The 20000-nt window shown below is 35.9% G+C and overlaps 1 protein-coding gene across 2 annotated transcripts in view; it reads left to right on the top strand.

The window, feature by feature from the left end:
* The window catches only part of LOC145277680 (uncharacterized), a 683502-nt gene that overhangs the window by 267971 nt on the left and 395531 nt on the right, over positions 1-20000 (top strand). For both annotated transcript variants that reach the window (XM_080129358.1, XM_080129357.1), the window contains exon 2: positions 6485-6738. In XM_080129358.1, coding sequence (XP_079985484.1) covers positions 6485-6738 — 254 coding nt within the window. The remainder of the gene's footprint in view (positions 1-6484; positions 6739-20000) is intronic.

Here is a 20000-nt window from a genome sequence, read left to right as displayed (position 1 = left end):
TATTAGTCAGGGAACGATTCCAATATTTTTCCCGATTCCGATATAATTACCGATCCCGATTCCGATTATTTACAAATCTCTAAATATTTAACTATGGATTTGTTATTTTTTCCCAGTTACCGTAAAAAACACATGTTAAATTTATGGATATTTTCTTAAACGTAAAAGTACATTTGTGTGGGGGGGTTCTCTTCATTTTCGTTTTACTGTAAGTTTGAAATCACTAAATATTTACCATTTTGTCGTTATTACAAGCAAGGAAAGGTTTTACTTGAAACAAAATTAAGTAAAAAAGACACTTAAAAGAATCGTTTTGGCATCGGAAAATGGGCACATTCTTTTTCGATTTGATAACGATTCCGATAACTCTCAAATATTCCGATTTTTTCGATTCCCGATTCCGATTCCGATTCCGATTAATATTCCCAACACTATATATATATATATATATATATATCTCAATGAAATTATATTTGATAATATTTTAATTCATTAAAGCAAATCATAGAAGTCTTCAAACATTATTTTTTATTTTAACATGCAACAATTTTTTATTGATTAAAAGTTTATTTACATCAGGATTAAAGGTACAATGTTCTAATTTTTTTTCTATAGTGTGTGATTCAGATTGACATCCATGAAGCAGAAATAGTTACACAGTTAATGTGTTCTAGTAGTTAACTTTTCTCTGGGTTTGCACGGCCAGAGGCCATATTCCTGGCGAACTAGGCATGTGGCAGAGTATAAAAAAGGTTCCGTTTAAGGTAGCAGCTTCTGTTGTCTCATTAATGTCAGCACACTTCACGTGAGTCAGGCCAGCCCTTACACTTTTCGCTTAAGGCGCAATAGAACCTTCCCGATCATTTGTTCCTTGATTTTACTTCGTCAAGGAATATTCAGCATGACGATCACCGGACTCTAAATTTAACACACGTACATGAACTGTTTATCTCCCAACAGAAATGCCTAACCCTTGACCCCCGTCCATACACATGAGCTTATGCTACTTCGAAGCATGTTCCTACGAAGTGCATTAAATAATATTCCAGAATTTTTGTACAGGCACTTTAAATTGTCATAGATTCTTGAAAATTCAGTCTCTTATTGTTATGCATTTTATGAAATGGCTGACCAATTTTTATACTTCCAAGTTCAAACGAACAGCTACAGCAGGAATTATAATACACCCTAATTAAGCCTGATTGTCACAGCTGGTGAATTTCAAAAATGCAATCTGGACGTGAAAGCATATTATAAAAACGATATGTAATAACATTGTGTTTTAACAAAGAAAAATGCCAAGAAACGTAATTATTTAGATTGTATTAAGACCCATCATGCATAAACTGAGCAGAAGCTTTTGAGGGGCATAAGAGATTCAAGAAAAGCAGAGAGCTTGTGAGAAATTATGAGAGGTGTGGAAAGAGTAAGACAGTCAGTACACCAGCGTTGATTGGCCAAATAGTTGGATTTCATGGACAAGGACCGTGGTGTGTCCATGGAGATGATAAATGCAGTGTGCGAACTGTGTACACAATTATTCGCGAAGAACTGAAGATGCAGAAGATTTGTGCGAAGTTTGTGCTAATATTGCGCAGAGGAGATCAGAAATAAAGACTGGCCAAGATGGGCATCAAGACAGTTCCTCACCCTCGCTATAGTCCAGACCTTGCTTCTTGCGACTTTTTCTTATTCTCCAAACCTTAGAGGTTGTCGTTATGAGATAATTGAGGCGATCAAAAAAGGGCGTTACGAGGGTCATTGACATGCTCACAGAAGAACTTCCATGGGGCATTCCACAAGTTGCTGTAACGGTACAACAAGAGCATTGCAGCTGGGGGAATTTACTTCAAAGGAGAACTGGAGTTTCACGTGTCTACTATCAATAAATGTGTCCGTACAAAAAGTATGGAAACTTATTGAAGGCACTTCGTATTCATCTACATTCTATTCATTTCCTACTAATGTAGATAATAATGTTAGAAGGAGACTTGTCAACCTATTCTACATGTCTTAACTTTATTGTGATATCAGCAAGAAAACATCTTCAGTGAAGACAGAAACCAACCAGAATGTATCCGTCCATAAAGACCAACCAGTTATTTCTTTGTCAGTACTAATTCTCTTACTGTTGCGATCTTCTCGTAACGTGGAAACTATTATAAATCATCGCCACTTTGTTCGACGCCAGGCGAGATGACATTAATAATGACGTGATGATTATTTAGTGGGCGTGCGTCTGACTTCTGGGAGATTGATGCGGCCGCCATTAACGACGGCTCTGTTCTGTAAACATTGGTGATATAACCTAATGATCATCGCGCGTCAGGTCGAATAGCGTCCTCGGTTGAATGCCAATGGGGGATGGTGCTGGGAGGCGAGAAAGAACGTGGGGTAATTCGACAATTTATAGAGAGACTTAGCCGTATTGTTTTATTGGATGTCTCTTTTTTATTGTTTCCTGTGTTGTTTTTGTATTTCTTTTTCGTTTTAAATCTCTCTAAGAATCTTTGAATTTGGATGTAATCGGATGACAGCAAGTATTCATTCATTTTGATTTCTTTTACTTTCGGTTGTTATTTGCTTCATCGTATATTAGAAAGATTGGCGTAATTAATGCATAGTTAAATGTATAAATACGAAAACGAAAGAAAGGTGAAAATTAAAAACGATAGAAAGAAGCAAATAAACTAAGAAGTGAATGGACAAATTTTTAAAAAAAGACAAAAAAGTCGTGTGCTCTTTAAAGGCTGAAAATAAATAAACTACACGGTGTTATATATTTAAAAATATATTACAGAAAGATCATAGCGTTTACTTTCATCTCACTGCAGGAAAATGCGATACGACGTTGAAAGGTAGGGAGAATCAGGCCAGGCGGTACTCTAACTTATCAAAAATGGCCTGACCAGACCCATCGTAATTGCTTTCTCGAGACACCTAGTCTATAAGCAATGAACTTACTTAATCCTCAGGATGTGGAGGCAAGACGTGGGAAAGTGGACCCCTTAGGACTATACGGGACCAACATCAGCCCGACAGATAAAATGGCACCAAAATAGCCCAGTTCCCGTTGGACAATCAAAGGCTCTAAACAGCTGAAACAGCCAAAAGACAGCAGTATTTACTATTTTATTTTAATCTCATCTATATGTAGTGTCTGGAATAGGGTATTAATCTATGAAGTAAGATAAATCATCATCAGACGACACATAATAAAAAGAAAGCATATAAAAGAAAAGGAAGGAAAGGAACCACGATCGAATACCATCTGTTCTGCATTGTTTTGCTGTAGCTTCCCTTCTTTTATCCGGGCCCTTTTCTTGGGGTAAATTATCTTTACACCTTCTGGAATTGAAATATAATCATATAATATCGATCATTTCTTTCTGTATTTTTTTTTTTTTTTGATACGTGTTTTTTTTCTATCTCCCGACAAAAAGTATGGTGGACCTGTGAATTCACTCGCGCCCGTTCATCCGTTCGTCTCTCCGCACTTTTCCAAATAACTACATCTTGCAATGTTTTCAAATTTTGCACAAACATTAAACATGATATGAGTAAAAATGTAACAGAACGGGTTTTCAGAGAAAACACCGGTTCCCCCCCCCCCTCTAGGAGTGCTTTTCGGATTAAAATGACTAAAATTGACACTTTTGTGCTTATTAAAAAAATTGATGCCTTGGATTTTTATAAAACTTTCGGAAAAGTTGTTACTGATCTCTATATAATTTTGTTTGTCTATACTTCGCGATAATTATTGGGTGTGCACCAGCTGCTCTTTTAGGGCTAATAAAAGAACTTCACTTTTGAGTATATTTTACCATATGTGCCCCAAATTTTCTGTGTATGTCTATTTAGCAGTTTTGCATGGTGTTAAACTCAAATTTAAATATGTTGAGGCCTTGGGGATTTGCGGGGCTGAATCGGAGGGTGGTGATGGATTTATTCATTTCTTTTTTTTGCATGGTGCAGAACTCTAATTTACATATGTTAAGGCCTAAAACCGCGCCGTTTGTTCATTTTCACTAGGATTTGATGTAACACTGGGGTCTTTGGGGGCTAAATAGAGGCGAGGGATATTGAACTTGGCCATTTTTTATACCTCGTTTACTGTGCATTCAAGGAGGCATGCATGCTTCACTTATTTTTACTGAAATGAATAAAGGAATGATGTAATCTAAAAAAAGAATAAACATTGCTTGAGATAAAAATACAGGATTGAATACCAAATTGAAATGGTGGGGGGGGAGAAAAAGAAGACTATTAGACGAAAGACAGAAGTAATGGAGTAAAGTTTAGTCGTTGTCTTGAGGCGGCAATCACCCCGAATCGGTTAAGCCGATTCTTTCCAATTAATTCACCGCATCTCACACGAAAGCTGCCTGCAGATACATCGCCAACGCTAACGCTATCAACACGGTTCCAACGTCGAACACCGTAGATTGTTGGACCCAGAAACAATGCAGTATCTTGCTTAACCATTCTTGGCCACGTTTTAAGCTGGTTGCTGCGTCGTTTCTTCCCGTCCCAAGGAGGAACCGGATCAATAGCTTCTCTGATGAGATCGCCTCGTTGACAGGGGAGGGCGTGACCAGATCAGCAAAGGCGTCTCGTGAGAAGAGCCCGCTGGAAGGAGGTGATATAGCACCGCGCTCTGACCACCGCGTTCGGGGGGGGGGAGGTGTTTTCTTATTGATAATGAGGGGAGAATAAGTGATTAAATCACAAAAGAAGGTTTGGGTTGTTATCCAGGCTAGTTGAGTATACGTCCTTGAATTCGACGATATTTATTGAGCTGGCATATGGTTCTGTTCAGTCTTACGGGACTTTACCTTCTGTTTGAGAAGGGGTTACTTTACTGCTGGTCGCATAAACATCGACAGGGCGTCTGGGCATTTTTTTGTATGGTAGGGCGCATTTTCCCAGGTGTCTTCGTTTTTTAAACCATTTTTTTTTTTGTACGGAGAGTCAAATCTCCTGACGAGGAGATAAATAAATGCACACAGAAAGAAAGAAAGAAAGAAAGAAAGGTGAATAATTAATACTTTTCGTATATTTTTATTGTGAATCGTCCATGATTTTTTTTCTTACTGTGGAAATCATTCTTTAGACATTTTCTTAGTACAGTCTTTTGTTTTTATTTTCTTATACTTAAATACCTTTAAAACTTCAAAGATGTAGATAGCATAGGAATTATGTTTTCCGTCTATTTTATTTCGTCTATTTACAATGCTTTCGAACAAAAGATAGACATCTACATGTATAAAAACTCTGCACGTGTGCGTGTAGGAGAACTAGTTTTCTATGGACTCCAAAACGGTTGGGTCGAATGATTTTATTTTAAATTTTACACAAATGTTTTTTTTTTATGTGTCTAGGATTTGTTATTGATAGGGCTATGACAATACCATATTCTTATCATTGTTTAGACGCTCGAGTATATATCCGACACAGATAGACGCAGTTAGTCAATCGAGAACCACATCACTCTATAAAGCCGCATATAAGATACCAACGGATAAACACCTAAGAGTAAAAACAATGAAAAGAACATGCTGTTATCATAGCCCTAGTTATTAGTTATGTTTTCAACAAATATGTGCAATCCAAAATCGAAATAATACGATTAAAAAAGAAACAGTCCGATTAGGACCATAGTTAACATCCTTATACAGCCTAACATCATATGTGCCGTTGAGAATTTTCATCACCAAACAAGCAAAAATCACCATTAGGCTATTTGATGAGACAGAAACGTGTTTGAATATAATTGACCTGTAGTACGTAACTGTTGTGTCGTAACACAATAGTAAAAGAAACTCAAGGCGAGGTTGGTTTAACAAACGAAGTGTATTGACATTACAGGTACAAAGGTAGGAATACGGGTATAACTGACTAGCGCTCAGCTAGGCAGTGGAGTACTGTCGCTCCTCCTCACTGGTGTAGACATTACTGGCATTATATATAGTGAGAACCAGTATAATTTCCCTTATGCACAGAAAGGTCGGTCTAACAGTAACTTTTACATTTTAATTTTTAATTCAAGCTATCATATAAAAATAACTTTATGAAATAGACAGTTAGTTTTCTACAGTGCAATGTAGACTACAGTGTATTGTGGACTAAATCACAGCGTGGAGGCATGTGAAGCTACCTCCAGGTGCACCACTGTGGGTCCCCGACTAGAAAGGCAATTAATTTATTTAATTAAAAAAATGGACGATTTCATCGATTTTGATGAAAATAAAAGTATCGGAGGTGTGAAACATTGGTTAATCCTAATTCAATCCCGAACCACGTCGGGTCTCCCTGCTAGTAATGAATAGTATTAACAAATGAGTGTACCAATGAACACAAAATAAGCGATTGAATAACTTCGAAATGTATAGACAACATTAAAAAATTAAGCATTGTATTTAACGCCATTTTAGTATAACAACGGTTTAAATTCTTATTGTTTTTTTTTTTAATTTATTTTCAGATTATATGGAAGGCTCAGCCTGCGGTAAACCTAAACGGCTAACTGGTGCTTCTGTTTTTTCACACCATCGGACGCCTAAAAAAAAATTCTTCCGACATCGGACAGAGTGCACAATGACTTTTTACTCAGATGTCAAAGACTGGAAACTCATGTTGCGTATGATTGAAATGGACATACCTGATCGAACCTCCAGTGGAATATGTAACGACGCTATTTATATTTATGATCACGAATCAGTTTATTACAACGCCATGGTCAGTACCTTATATAAATTCTATCCTTTTGTTTTGTTTTAAATGTTTGTGTGTTTGTGAATGCGATGGAATCTGAACATATTTTTATATTGCAATTTTGATTGTTTTATTTTAAAATAGCATTCGTCTAATATGGACGTTCCCTTAAAAAAACAAAAAAACAAACAAACAGAGAAACAAAAGAAACTCCTCCATTTAACCTTGAACCTCATAATCTTATTTTATTTATATTGTTACGTGTTTTAAGCATCTATGTATAAATTATAAGTGGAAGACAGCGAAATGTTTCCTTTGCTGTTCACGATAACGCTTTCCTCTCGAAAACCGTGGTGTCAAGGGGCTTCCGTCTGCCACATTTAAACTTTGTTGTTTGTATTTTAATTATTTTGTTTATTTTATATAAGTATACCAAACTTTTAAGACCGTTCAAAACGTGCAAAAGTTATATCCCGTTGGCTTATAATAGGTGCTTTATGCCAAATTCATTGATTAATATATTTAACTATGAATCGAATAGATATTATATTACCTAGTTTGCTGCACTTTATGATAACAAAGGTTCATACAAAATTTCACATGATGATAATAATATGACTTGTGTGCAACCAACTAAAATCGAAACCAAAACATTTAGCTTTCCAGCCTAAGTCGCTTTCGTCTGATCATAATCCATAGGCATTTAAAAACTTAAAAAAGAAAAAGATTTTTTATACATAAATGTATATATACGCATGCGATAACACGCATGTTAAGTTGACTTGCGCCTGCGAAGCTCCATTTTTATGTCAATTTTGACCCTTTTTTCAGTTATTTATACCTGATTAAGACAAAATAGATTTTGCTTCATGTGACAAAAGTCCCTATATAACAGGTTTCAAATATACACTAAAAATAGAGAGGAGTTTAGTTGAGAGTATTCTGTTTCACAAACAGGCAGAGAATGCCTCTTATACATATATATCTCTATTCGTATTTATTTAAAATCCTACCTCGACCTAGTTATGTAAACTTTGTTCAATTAAGAGGACGCTCCAGAAAACAAATTATTTTTATGCCTACAAACACTAGCGTTTCCTGCTTACGTAATTATCAGTGTAGGAAGCGGTAATTACTGCTAGTCGAGAAATCTGAACCCATTCACAAAACCACGCTTGGCTTCGTAAGATAACATTCAAATTCAAAGTCATCGGCAATTAACATAAAAATATGATAGAATTTAAGTACATATAAATGCCATGTTAGATGCGATACATAGTGAACAGTCAGAGAGTATTCGACGACCGGAAGTTGAAAAGTTTCATTGACCTCTCTTTTCTTGATTCCTGAAAGAAGGCGTAAGTTTAATTTCTTAAACGGACTTTATCGACCGCCACGTTCAGTTTTAAATATAATTGCGTGAGTATTGATTATATTTGCACATAAATACACAAAAGAAAAACGCCAAAAATTGTCAAATAAAAAAAGCAAAAAACAAAAAAAAACATAGGCTACATTTAATTTTCAATATTAAAATTTGATTTCTTTTTTCTTTTTTTTTCTTTTTTTTTTCTTCGATTAAAATAATGATTCAACCAAATCGATTCCGATATTTTTCAACTTTGAAACCAAGAGTGAAAGCGATTCACATTGAACTGCTTTGAATTTTGTTCATATTAAGATTTACAATTTATTCCATTTTTTTATGTATTTTTGTAACTGCTCAAAATTAATCTGACATTGCGAATCGTAAGCCGAAATATCAGTTAGACGAAGGCGACAAGCTGTCTCGAAACGTCGGCGATCTTCAAAGTAAACGTTCGGCGCCAACAATTCTGGTATGTTTCTCACGCACTCTCTTTTTCTTTTGTTCTAATTTCTCTTATTTTCTACCTTTCCTTGTTTCTTTCTTATTTCTCCAGTTTCTACTTTCTCGTCCTTTTTTTTTTTTTTTAAATATTTGCATCTTTTGCTACTGCTAAGGACTGCTTTTATTATTCAATATTTCCCTGTTTTCTCTCTTTTCGCTTTCCATTGAAATCAGCCATGTACGGATGAAACGTAATCACAGTGACAAACAAGCAAGAACATAAAAATACACGCGTGACATGTTGGGTCTTTATTTATTATATATCGAGAAAATGAACGAGGAAATACATTGAAAATATGTAACAGATAGTCACAACTGAAGCAAATTAAGACATCTCACTATCTCTATCTCTCTCTCTCTCTCTATATATATATATATATATATGGAGATAGATAGGCCCTTAACGTCGAGGACGACGATTGGCAAGGCGCTTCAGTCTTCTACAGTTCAGGAAGTCTGTGTATTGCTGGCAGGATCTTTTGGCACCAGATCTTATAGCAGCTTGCCACTTTGCTCGGTTGCCGGCAGAGGTTTCCCAAGTGTTGTGAGGGATGCCGAAGACCTGGAGGTCACGTTTCAGGACATGCTGAGAATTTATTCTTGACATATCCATAGTAGTTGCCTGAAACGTCAAGCGCCGGGGCAGGGAAGTAGTGGATGAGTGCTTGCCCAGAACAGAACATCCACCTCTGGACCCAACATTGCGGACCCCAGCGGAGCACAGGAGTGCGACAGCTGGAGCAGTGGTAGGTTGCCCCGCAGTACCCGCTAACTGGGTGTTGATCCCTGACCGTTGATCGTTCTTGATTCATCCGCTCAGTGATCCGCCATGGGAGACCGGTGGTTGAAAAATATATCAGCTGCGCTCATACCATGACTGCCAACTCCTGCTGCCGAGATGACATTTTGCTATTTGACCACATAGCTGGGGTCTGGATTGGTGTAAGCCAGGGCGTGTCCTCACGCCGGAGGGCCATGCACTCAACACCTCTGGGGCTCCAGACTACTCCGAGATCCCACATACACTTAGCCTGGGGCCGCAAGGTACCCAGTTAAACCGTGATGTACCACGAGGAGGTGGCATGCGAGTCTTGACCAGTGAGACGCTCTAACCACCAGTGGGCAGGGCTTACTAAACTGCCTCCCCTTCACTCTTGCGAGTATAGGTGGCGGTTACAGCTGGAAGCAAGAGGAGCAAAGCACCTGAAAGCCAAGCAGCTAAGCACTCTACACATTCACTAAGCTACAACACTACACGCTCAAAGGCCCTGTGTGCAACACACCACATCACTCGGATGTAAGCGTGACACAGAAAATAACACACGCTATCGTGTGTGTGTGTGTGTGTGTGTGTGTGTACGTATATATATATGTATACATATATATATGTATATACATATGTGTATATACATATATATATATGTATATATATATGTATATACATACACATATATATGTATATACATATATATGTGTATATACATATATATGTATATATATATATACATATATATGTATATATACATATGTATGTATATGTGTATATACATATATATATGTATATATATATATATATATATGTACACACACACACACACACACACACACGATAGCGTGTGTTATTTTCTGTGTCACGCTTACATCCGAGTGACCGTCGTTTAATTGCTATGGGTTTCCATTTCTTGTAATAAATTATTTTACCAAGAATTCTTCATAAGTTTTTGTTTCGGTTTCGATTATAGCTGATAGCACTTAAATCATCTATTTTTTTTTTTATAAATAAATTTATCAAGAATTCTTAGAAAGTTTTGGTTTCGGTTTCCATTCAAGCTGATGCACCCAAATCATATGGATTTTGTTTTTCATTTTTGAAATCGCAACTTAATAATATATAAAAATCAATAGAACATTAATGTATACGAAATATGCAAGAATTAAAATACCATATTTAAGCGTACTTCACGACAGGGTAAAGCTGGGTGTCCCTGCTAGCTTAGATAAATACTTTTGCAGTTTTATCAAAAGAGCCACATAAATATCAGCGCGTCTCCATTTACGCTGAACATCTACAGAATACCAACACTAATATATTATGTATGAATAAGCCCCCTGTTGAATTTCCGCAGGTCCCGCTAGTATAAAGTATAATGATAATAGAATACATATGAATGTTTCTCTCATTGTGTTCTTACTTGCATAAACATAGTAAGATGAAAGTTCTGTAAGGTATGTTTCGAGAAAAATCTTCATTCGTCGGATATGTCTACCAGTTTCGTTTAAGCATAAATACTATAGTAAACGGTGGCTATATTAAACGCGAACAATTTCAAGGCAATTAGTATTTAATCTATTTCGTTTTAGAAATCAATTCCATTTTATTTGAATTTAATCATGTAAGAGCTGTGTTTATAATCAATATTATTTTAATATTTTATTTTATTTATTTATTTTTGGTATATTTATAACTAGACCTTTGACAACAGCATATTCATTTCATTGATTTGACTCTGGAGTACATATCCGACACAGTTAGACACGGTTAATCAACCGAGAAGCACATCATCTATATATATATACATATATATATATATATATATATATATATATATATATATATATATATATATATATATATAAGCGAAAATGTGGGTATGTATGTGTGTATGTATGTGTGTTCGCTTTTTGTGTATGTCTACAAAAGGCTTTTTTGGCCGTGATTCTCGGTTGGCTCGCTCCTTCTTAAAACCTTTTATATGCTGTCTAAATAATAATATCTACGACTGAGGAACTCTGGTTGCAGCTATCTTTAATTTACCCGACTTTTACAAGCTATTTTCGAGAAATTTTTTGATCGCCGCATAGCGGGGAAAACAGAAACTGGCTTCCAGCGCAAAACTAGGTCAAACATCAAGCGACTTAACGTTCTCGCCCCTGTCAATTTCGGTTTATAAACGTCAACTTAACACACTTATCAATTCATATATTCCCGTGGTCGAGATGGTTAGGTCGCAGATGTTTTCCCCCATTTCCTTTCCACCACCACGTCAAAGGTTCGGGGTTCAAGCCTACCTTTCATCTAAACTTTTTTTTCTTTTACACCTCAAAACACCCGGCTAACGTTTTTTTTTTTTTAACAGGGTTGTTTTGATCTACCTCCTCTTCCCAACACACACACACCTCCAAACACCGGGGCAACGCCGGGTACCCCCCGCTAGTTCTATATAAAATCATATTAGATATCAACGGATACACACTCGAGAGTCAAAATAATGAAAAGAATATGCTGTTGTCCTACCCCTAGTTATAACTTGGCACTGAGTAATCGCTAGTGATGACCAGTATGAGAACTCCTAGCGAGTAAATAATAATCATTATTATTTAATAGCGGCTGTGCCGCGTCGGCACACAAAACGCCGAGGCAAACACAAACTCGAGTACACTCAACATTAAGTACACTCAACATCGTCTTACCATCAACGCTTACCCTGTGAACTCGGAATATGGGAAACTCCCATATGCATAAACAAAATTACTGAAAAAAAAACACCAAAAATACTTTAACTAAGGGTAACGATAATGAGTAAACGTTGGATAAAATAATGGTTAAGACTATTACGAATTTGCCACGATTCGAACTTAGAATTTTCTGATCCGTAGTCAAACGCTTTATCCATTGCGCCACAGGCCCTCTCCATATACCGGACGATGTTACCGCAACTGTATACAGACAGTACTAAATTCCGTTGACATGGGCAGGTAACATTTTCAACAATTGCACGAAACGGCCCTCCAATCCTTATCTCAAGCTTTTTGTGTGACTCGGCGTTGTTCGTTACGCAACATAGATAAATACAGACAATCCAGAGACTCACACATTTCAGTGAAAAAAAAGAATTTTTCGATTTTATACATCCGTTCGAACGTTTTATTGGTATATATATACACACACACATAAAAAAGTAAACATTTAGAATTTTATTTATAGTATAGATAGTTGTAGGAGGAGGAGAAGGAGGAGGATTAGTATTAGGAGTCGTAGAGATATTAGTGGATTACAATATATGAATTTTACTAGGCCGTTTGGCCAAGATCAAAGTGTAGCATCTGTCCGGCAGATACTGCAAGCAAAGAACATATGTGGGGGCGACCCCACATATAAGACCTTGGTCAATGAAGGGACAACCCTTCATACCAATTGTCACTATCCAGCTCCCCTACTCCCCGGGGAGTTGGTCCCCATTTCCCCTTCACTCCTCACTTTAAAAATCGGCCTTGTGCCTAATTTGCTCAGTGGGGGAGCAAATAAATACCTCAAAGTGTAGTATCTGTTCTTCAGATGCGATACTTCCATGTTTCGTTCTCTTTCAGTGGAGGAGAAATCCTTCACGATTGAGACAATTTTTATTTTTGTACCTTTTCTCCACGTTAAAAAACGACCATGGTGTCTAACTCTGTCCCGTGGGGAGGCATTGTAAATAGGTACAACATATGAATTTATTTAATGTCTCTGTGACTGTTGAAATTGCCGATAGTACGAAGCTTGTTACATTGTTTGATTTACCGTTTCAGTTTTTGTCCGTTCACAGTCGACATTTCTCATTCTGTCACCGCTCGTCTGTTTTTAATTAATACATCACCGTTGCTTTGTTAATTACAAAAGTCGATTTCGCCGTTGCTAGACTCGCCCATATTGATTTTAGTGCCAACATTATTAAGACCCGTGGGTTGTCCCCACCTGCGTTACCCGCGTTCCCTGACAAGATATTTATCATTGTTCGTCGCCAGCTGACCCGTGGAGTAAGCGCAGTCAGCAATCAGCAAAGATCAGCTGCCGCCTCTATTTTTTTTTCTTTTTGTGGCCGAAGAACATGGCGCGCGATCTTTTAACAAACCCTTGCGATAATAACCGACCAGCTAACACGGAGTTTCCCTGCAAACTCGCAAATACGTATTTAAAATTGTTGCAAAGTTACTGCAATGATAATCCCCTATGCCACCGTGCAATTGGTCGTCATTTTTTTCTTTCTTTCTCACTCTCTCTCTCTCTCTCTCGTCCTCAGTTTTCATCTAAGTATAGTAACTAGCGTCTTACTTATTAGCTTTCATACTTTAAACACAATGGACGCGCATGTTTTAATTGTAAATTAATCGAACTAGCGAAAATACGCCCCTTCTATCGTGTATTTTTTGTGACTGTATAATGTAATTGTTGTGTTTGTTAATGAACAGCTGCATGTGACAACATACACATACACACACGCACACACGTACACGCATACACACAAACACACACAACACACCTATATACACACATATATATATGTGTCTGTGTGTGTGTGTCTGCCGCTTTAAAAAAAATGTTTCTTATCGTTGAGCACTTTCAGTTGAATTAAAGTCGGTCAATTTAGCTCTTATGCGCTGATCAGCATATAATGATTAGATCACTCCGACAGACGTTAAAATTAAAAAAAAAAAAATAAATGTTTAAAATTCGACAGCTTTTCACGCGGTTAACGGTAATCGAATTGATTAGGCCCCCCTGCTAATGAAGCAAGGGATGTGTTCTGTCGCTGGATTCGAATCTATCAACTGGTGTTAATAGTGATACCCTACACTGATGGATCCTGAAAGAATGAAACTAGTCTCTGTAGGTATTTAATAATTATTATAGTAAATAATTTATATATATATAAATAATATATATATATATATATATATATATATATATATATATATATATATATATATATATATATATATATATATATATATATTATCACAATTTTTTATACACTTACAGACACTAATGTTTCCTCCTTTCGGGAAACATTAGTGCACAGCGTCACGATTACAGCTGGTTGGTAGATTCGAAACCGACCACGGAGATATCTTTGACTATATATATATATATATATATATATATATATATATATATATATATATATATATATATATATATATATATGTATGTATATATATATGTATGTATATACATATATATATATATATATATATATATATATATATATATTCATTCATATAAAGCTGTGCATACTTCGCTAACACTAGCATAACAATAGTTCGATCTGTACTTATTGATAACTATTAATAAGATCTCGGGTTAAAACTTCTTTCATTTAGACGTTCACATTGAAAAAGAAAACGAAAGAATGAAATAAATAAGTTTTGCTGTAAAACTAAATATCATGCGATCCATAGAAGATCTTAGTTATCTAAAAGTACAGGCCGAAATATTGCCATGCGTGTGTAGCGAAGTCTCTACATGTCTGTATTGATCACTATTATATAAATCCGTTGGAAATTCTCTAAAAAGACACTCGTCAAGCTACAACCAATATCAACAAGTTCCTCTACTTCTTATCAGTCCCTAGATTTAAACGCAAATTACATGAATAAATAGAAGTACCCGCCTATGGCTCTCTGTTTCACTGTGCTGGTTCAAGGCTGACTACAACATAGTCGTCGCCAAATACAATGTGAACAAGTTCTTGCTCTCTCTCCTCTTAAATAGTAAAATTCTGTCTAGTTTTCACTAAATATGATCACTGCCCTGTTATCACACTGACCACCTTAAACTCTATAACCCTCATCCTCGAATGGCTTCTGGTCATTGATACTTCCGGACTGTCTTGTAATATATATATATATATATATATATATATATATATATAGTACTAGCTCTACCTACGTATTGAGCACTTTTGAAGTAAATACTTAAAGTTTACGCATAAATCTATACTTTCTTATAGTAAATTTATGTGAATAAATGAAATAGTTATATATATATATATATATATATATATATATATATATATATATATATATATATATATAATCACAAATTGTTCCTTGACAGTCGTGTCTCCGTGGGTCATACGGTTCAAATTAAAAGAAAATTCCTTCCAAATAAGTTGGAAACAACAAAAATTGCCAACAGGAAATTAAATGTGTAAAAATCCGAAACTGTGTCCCCAGAAAACAAAAAACCCGTATTATTTGGATGTTGCTTAAATACTTGGTAAAGAATTAGTATGGTAAATCGAAGGGAGAATATGTACTAAGACACACAGGAGCGCACACATAAGCCACACACACACACACACACACACACACACACACGCACACACACACCCACACATATATGTGGAGACTTAGTTGATTTCGTTGCGGATTTAGAATCCCACTACAAGAGGCATTCGTAACTTCCTGCACTGGATGAATCACTACTGCCTGTAGGTATTATAAATAATTATTTATAATTTTAATTACACCCACACACGCACACACACGCACACACACACACACACCCATATATATATATATATATATGTATGCATGCATATATATATGTATATACATATATATATATATATATATAGTAGAAATTGTAATTAATAAAAACTGAAGAAAGTGCCCAATACTGTTGTAGAGCAAATATGCGTTTCATTTTTTATTACCGTATCTTTCTGTTAAGTTACATTATTGTTTCAGCTACCCGGCCGTTTTTTTTTGGCCGTCTGTAGCTTCCTCAGACTTTTACCTTTCTGTGCCTGTGTGTGCATTCGTGTGTGTAGGTCACTGTAAGCTTATGGATTTTCAGGTATACTATCATGTGATTTCAAATATAGTATTTTATGGACATAGTCAGCCTCATTTTTTCGATGAAGTTTTCTTCAAATAGTGTAATATTCATATTTGGCATCTACTCTCTTTTTCTTCCCAAATTTCAATAATATTTAACACATGTTTTCACTCTCTTGTGGATTATCGATCACTATTTTTATTAAAAGTTCGTTTTATCAAAGATTTCTACGGGTGGATAGTCAAAATTAAATAATTACCCTGGACAATGAATAATGTATAAATAATCAGTTCGATGGCAGAGTTGCTTATTCATGCAATGCTTATATTATGAATCATTCCTTCATTTTTGTTTGTTTTTATGGAGGGGAGTATGTTTTTAGTAGAACCAATTATCTCTTTCGAAACGTATGCATAAATTTGATGAAGTCAACATTAGATACATTTCTCTCTGAGATTTTAATGTCTTTTCGAAAGTTATGTCAAATTTTACGACAACGGTTACGTTGTAAGGCCCATTTACGTTAGTTCATCGAAGCTAGGCAACGAATAGCCTTTTTCAGTACAGGATAAACAACGAAGTAATGTATTCTATACCTACTTACAGCAAGAATCGCAAGGGCTTTCACATAGCAGTTTGTTCTGTAGAACGACTCACGAAGTCTCTTGTATCATTCGACGGCACTGCAATACATTCTAGAATGTAAAATAACTGGGAGTCGACTAATCCACCTATCGTTAAATCTGTCACAAATCAGAGCCGCTTAACGAAATACAAGGTCTTGTGTATGACACGAAAAGAAACTGGAAACTCAGTAAGAGTTCTATCTTTCCAGAAATTATAGCAGCAACTGACCTCATGGAGAATTTTTTTTTTTTTAACTCCATGGCAAATATACACAGTGACACTAGTGCGAGAGAAATTAAAACAATTGCACTTAAAGTAACGGTCAAAATCGTAAAAAAGATCTCTTGGTTGGAATATCTGAGTTAGCAGTAAGTGTTTTGCATCCGGTAGGATGCACCATCACAAGCTTGAATAAACTTATAATTTTTTTTAAATACATGTACATTTATGGATAAGATATTTATTTGGGACACTGTATTTCAACTCTCGTAGCACATGCACTGTCTGCCGAGCTATATTTTCTGTAGCATCGCCGCACTGTTGCATCTTTGAGTCTGTTTGGCAAGTACTTCCAGAAAATGTGCTCCGATAAACGTACTGCATTTATACTCCTTCAACATAAATACTCCGAATCAACCGGACTAGCAGCACGATTACACCTCTTTATTTTGTACAGCAATAGATGCTAGAGTATTAAGCAGTCTTATGTCGCACCCTATATCTTTTGAATTCCTTTTCATGTTTACTGGTCTCAAAATAGTTCCAATATATACAAAGTTAAATCTAATGTGAAAAAAGATCCTGTTGCTCAATTTTCTTCGTATGGGTTATTACCTTATAAACGTGGATCATATCACTGAAACCGCTTACGTTTCAGTAACAATATGCCTTGTTTGGGGAAAATAAATAAAACATGAAAAAGACAGACAGGCAAGAAAGAAAGGCATATAAAAGCCGAACGCTCCGCAATAAACAAAGGACGCTACTTGTCAAAACAAACATAAACGACATGAGTTTTAAACGATAATGAAATAACAAAAAGGGGAAAAATAGAAGAAGGCCGAAGCTGAGAACCGTCAAAAACAAAAGCTGAAACTGATCTGATCTGATAAGCTTTCATGTTTCTTCTTGAACTGCCGGCAAACTTGCTTAATTTTTCTGTCCCTCCCACTTCAACCAGTGGTCTAAATAATATAATCGCAAACTACACCTACAACATGATGATGACGATGACGATGATGATGATGACGATGATGATGATGATTATGATGATGATGATGATGATGATGGAGCCGTATATTGACAAAACAAAAATGGATATTGTTAATACATTATGATAATAATGGTGATGATGATGATGATGTTGATGATGATGACCATACTTATGATGATGATGATGATGATGATGATGATGATGATGATGATGATCATGATCATGATCATGATCATGATCATGATGATGGAGCCGTATATTGACAAAACAAAAATGGATATTGTTAATACATTATGATAATAATGGTGATGATGATGGTGGTGATGATGATGACCATGATGATGATAATGATGATGATGATGATGACGATGACGATGATGATGATGATGATGATGATGATGATGATGATGATGATGATGATGATGATGATGATGACGATGATGATGATGGAGATGATGATGATGGAGATGATGATGATGCTGCGGACGTATACTGACAAAACCAGAATGGACAGTTTTTAATATTCTATGATGATGATGATGATGATGATTATACGGCGTTGATAAAACCAGAATGAATATTTTCAATATACTACAACTAAATTTACGCATTTAGCTATGAATATATTTCAAACTTAAGCATTTTATATTGACGAAAATGCTTTTAGATTACTCACTTGTTACAGACCAACAAATCATAATCGCTTCCATTCAGTCTCGAAAATCAATGGATACCCTCTGTAAGGGTAGCTGCGCGTGTAATTGTGAAACAGGGTTGCACAATCCTCAACTTCACCTCTCCTGAATCGGCACTACTTGAGCCCAGTGGCAAGTATAAGTGCAGGGTGGCTGGAAACATGGTCGGGTCGAGATAAGCGGAGAGAACATACAGCTCCGGGAATTCTTAAGTGTTCAGATAATTTGCTACTGACCAGGCTCAACGTTGCTTAACTTTAGAGATCTAACTGGGGCTACTGTGCAAACGTAATTACACACACACACACACACACACACACACACACACACACACACACACACGCACACATACATTTGTTGATTATATATATATATATATATATATATATATATATATATATATATATATATATATATATATATATATATATATATATCAACAAATATTCCAGTTCAAACATTTCGTGGCAAACTGAACGATAACCAAAACTTCTTTTAGAGATTCATGGATGCACACCAGTCTATCCCGTCGAACATATCCAAGAAAATGCGTCTGTTCAACTCGTGCGCGTAGAGATAAAAATGCTTTATTAATTTTAGGCTTGACAGATTAACCCAAATGCGTTTTCACACTCAAGCGTGACATATACGTTAGCCTAAACGTTAGCATTAAACTACAATGGACTCTTATACGCATCCGGATCAAAATTCATCTATTCAATCTGTTGTTTAATTTTTCTTCAGTTAAAGTTCCTAGAACTGAAGGTGCTAGGGCCTAACATTTGATATTTATATAAGATAGATATTCGAATATGCCATCAAATTTCTTCTTTACGTCTCAAATACTGTTGAGAATATAATTTTCTTCCTTAATTGACCATTTAAATATGTTATAGTATATCTTCCTTGTGCTCAATTAGTTTTATGAGGTTTCAGCATAAGAATTCATCTAGTCTGATGGAGTACCTAGCTCCGTGCAGTCACATGAGGTAATATCACTTAAATAAAGTGCACCGTTCATCATAATAGCCAGTGTGTGTTAACAATAGCGGGGAGATCTTATTTGGACCATGAATAACATGTGATTTTGAATATTTAGTTACGGTTTAGTTATAGGGAAAGTATAAGGTTGTGTTACCCTGTCAAGGATGCTTGGAGAAGTTCTTCCTCAGATTTGGCATCAATAAAAAAAAGTTGAAACCCCCGACATTTGTTCGCTTATCATGGCCTTGTTTCCATTCGTCCTAGACATCTTTCTTGTAGTGACGGCTGATTGAC

Source organism: Euprymna scolopes, chromosome 6 (genome assembly GCF_053919585.1).
Source record: "Euprymna scolopes isolate OS-2025 chromosome 6, ASM5391958v1, whole genome shotgun sequence".
In the NCBI taxonomy this organism is placed as follows: Eukaryota; Metazoa; Mollusca; class Cephalopoda; order Sepiida; family Sepiolidae; genus Euprymna; species Euprymna scolopes.
Note: the sequence above shows the minus strand (reverse complement) of the source record. Positions and strands in the feature narration are given on the sequence as shown.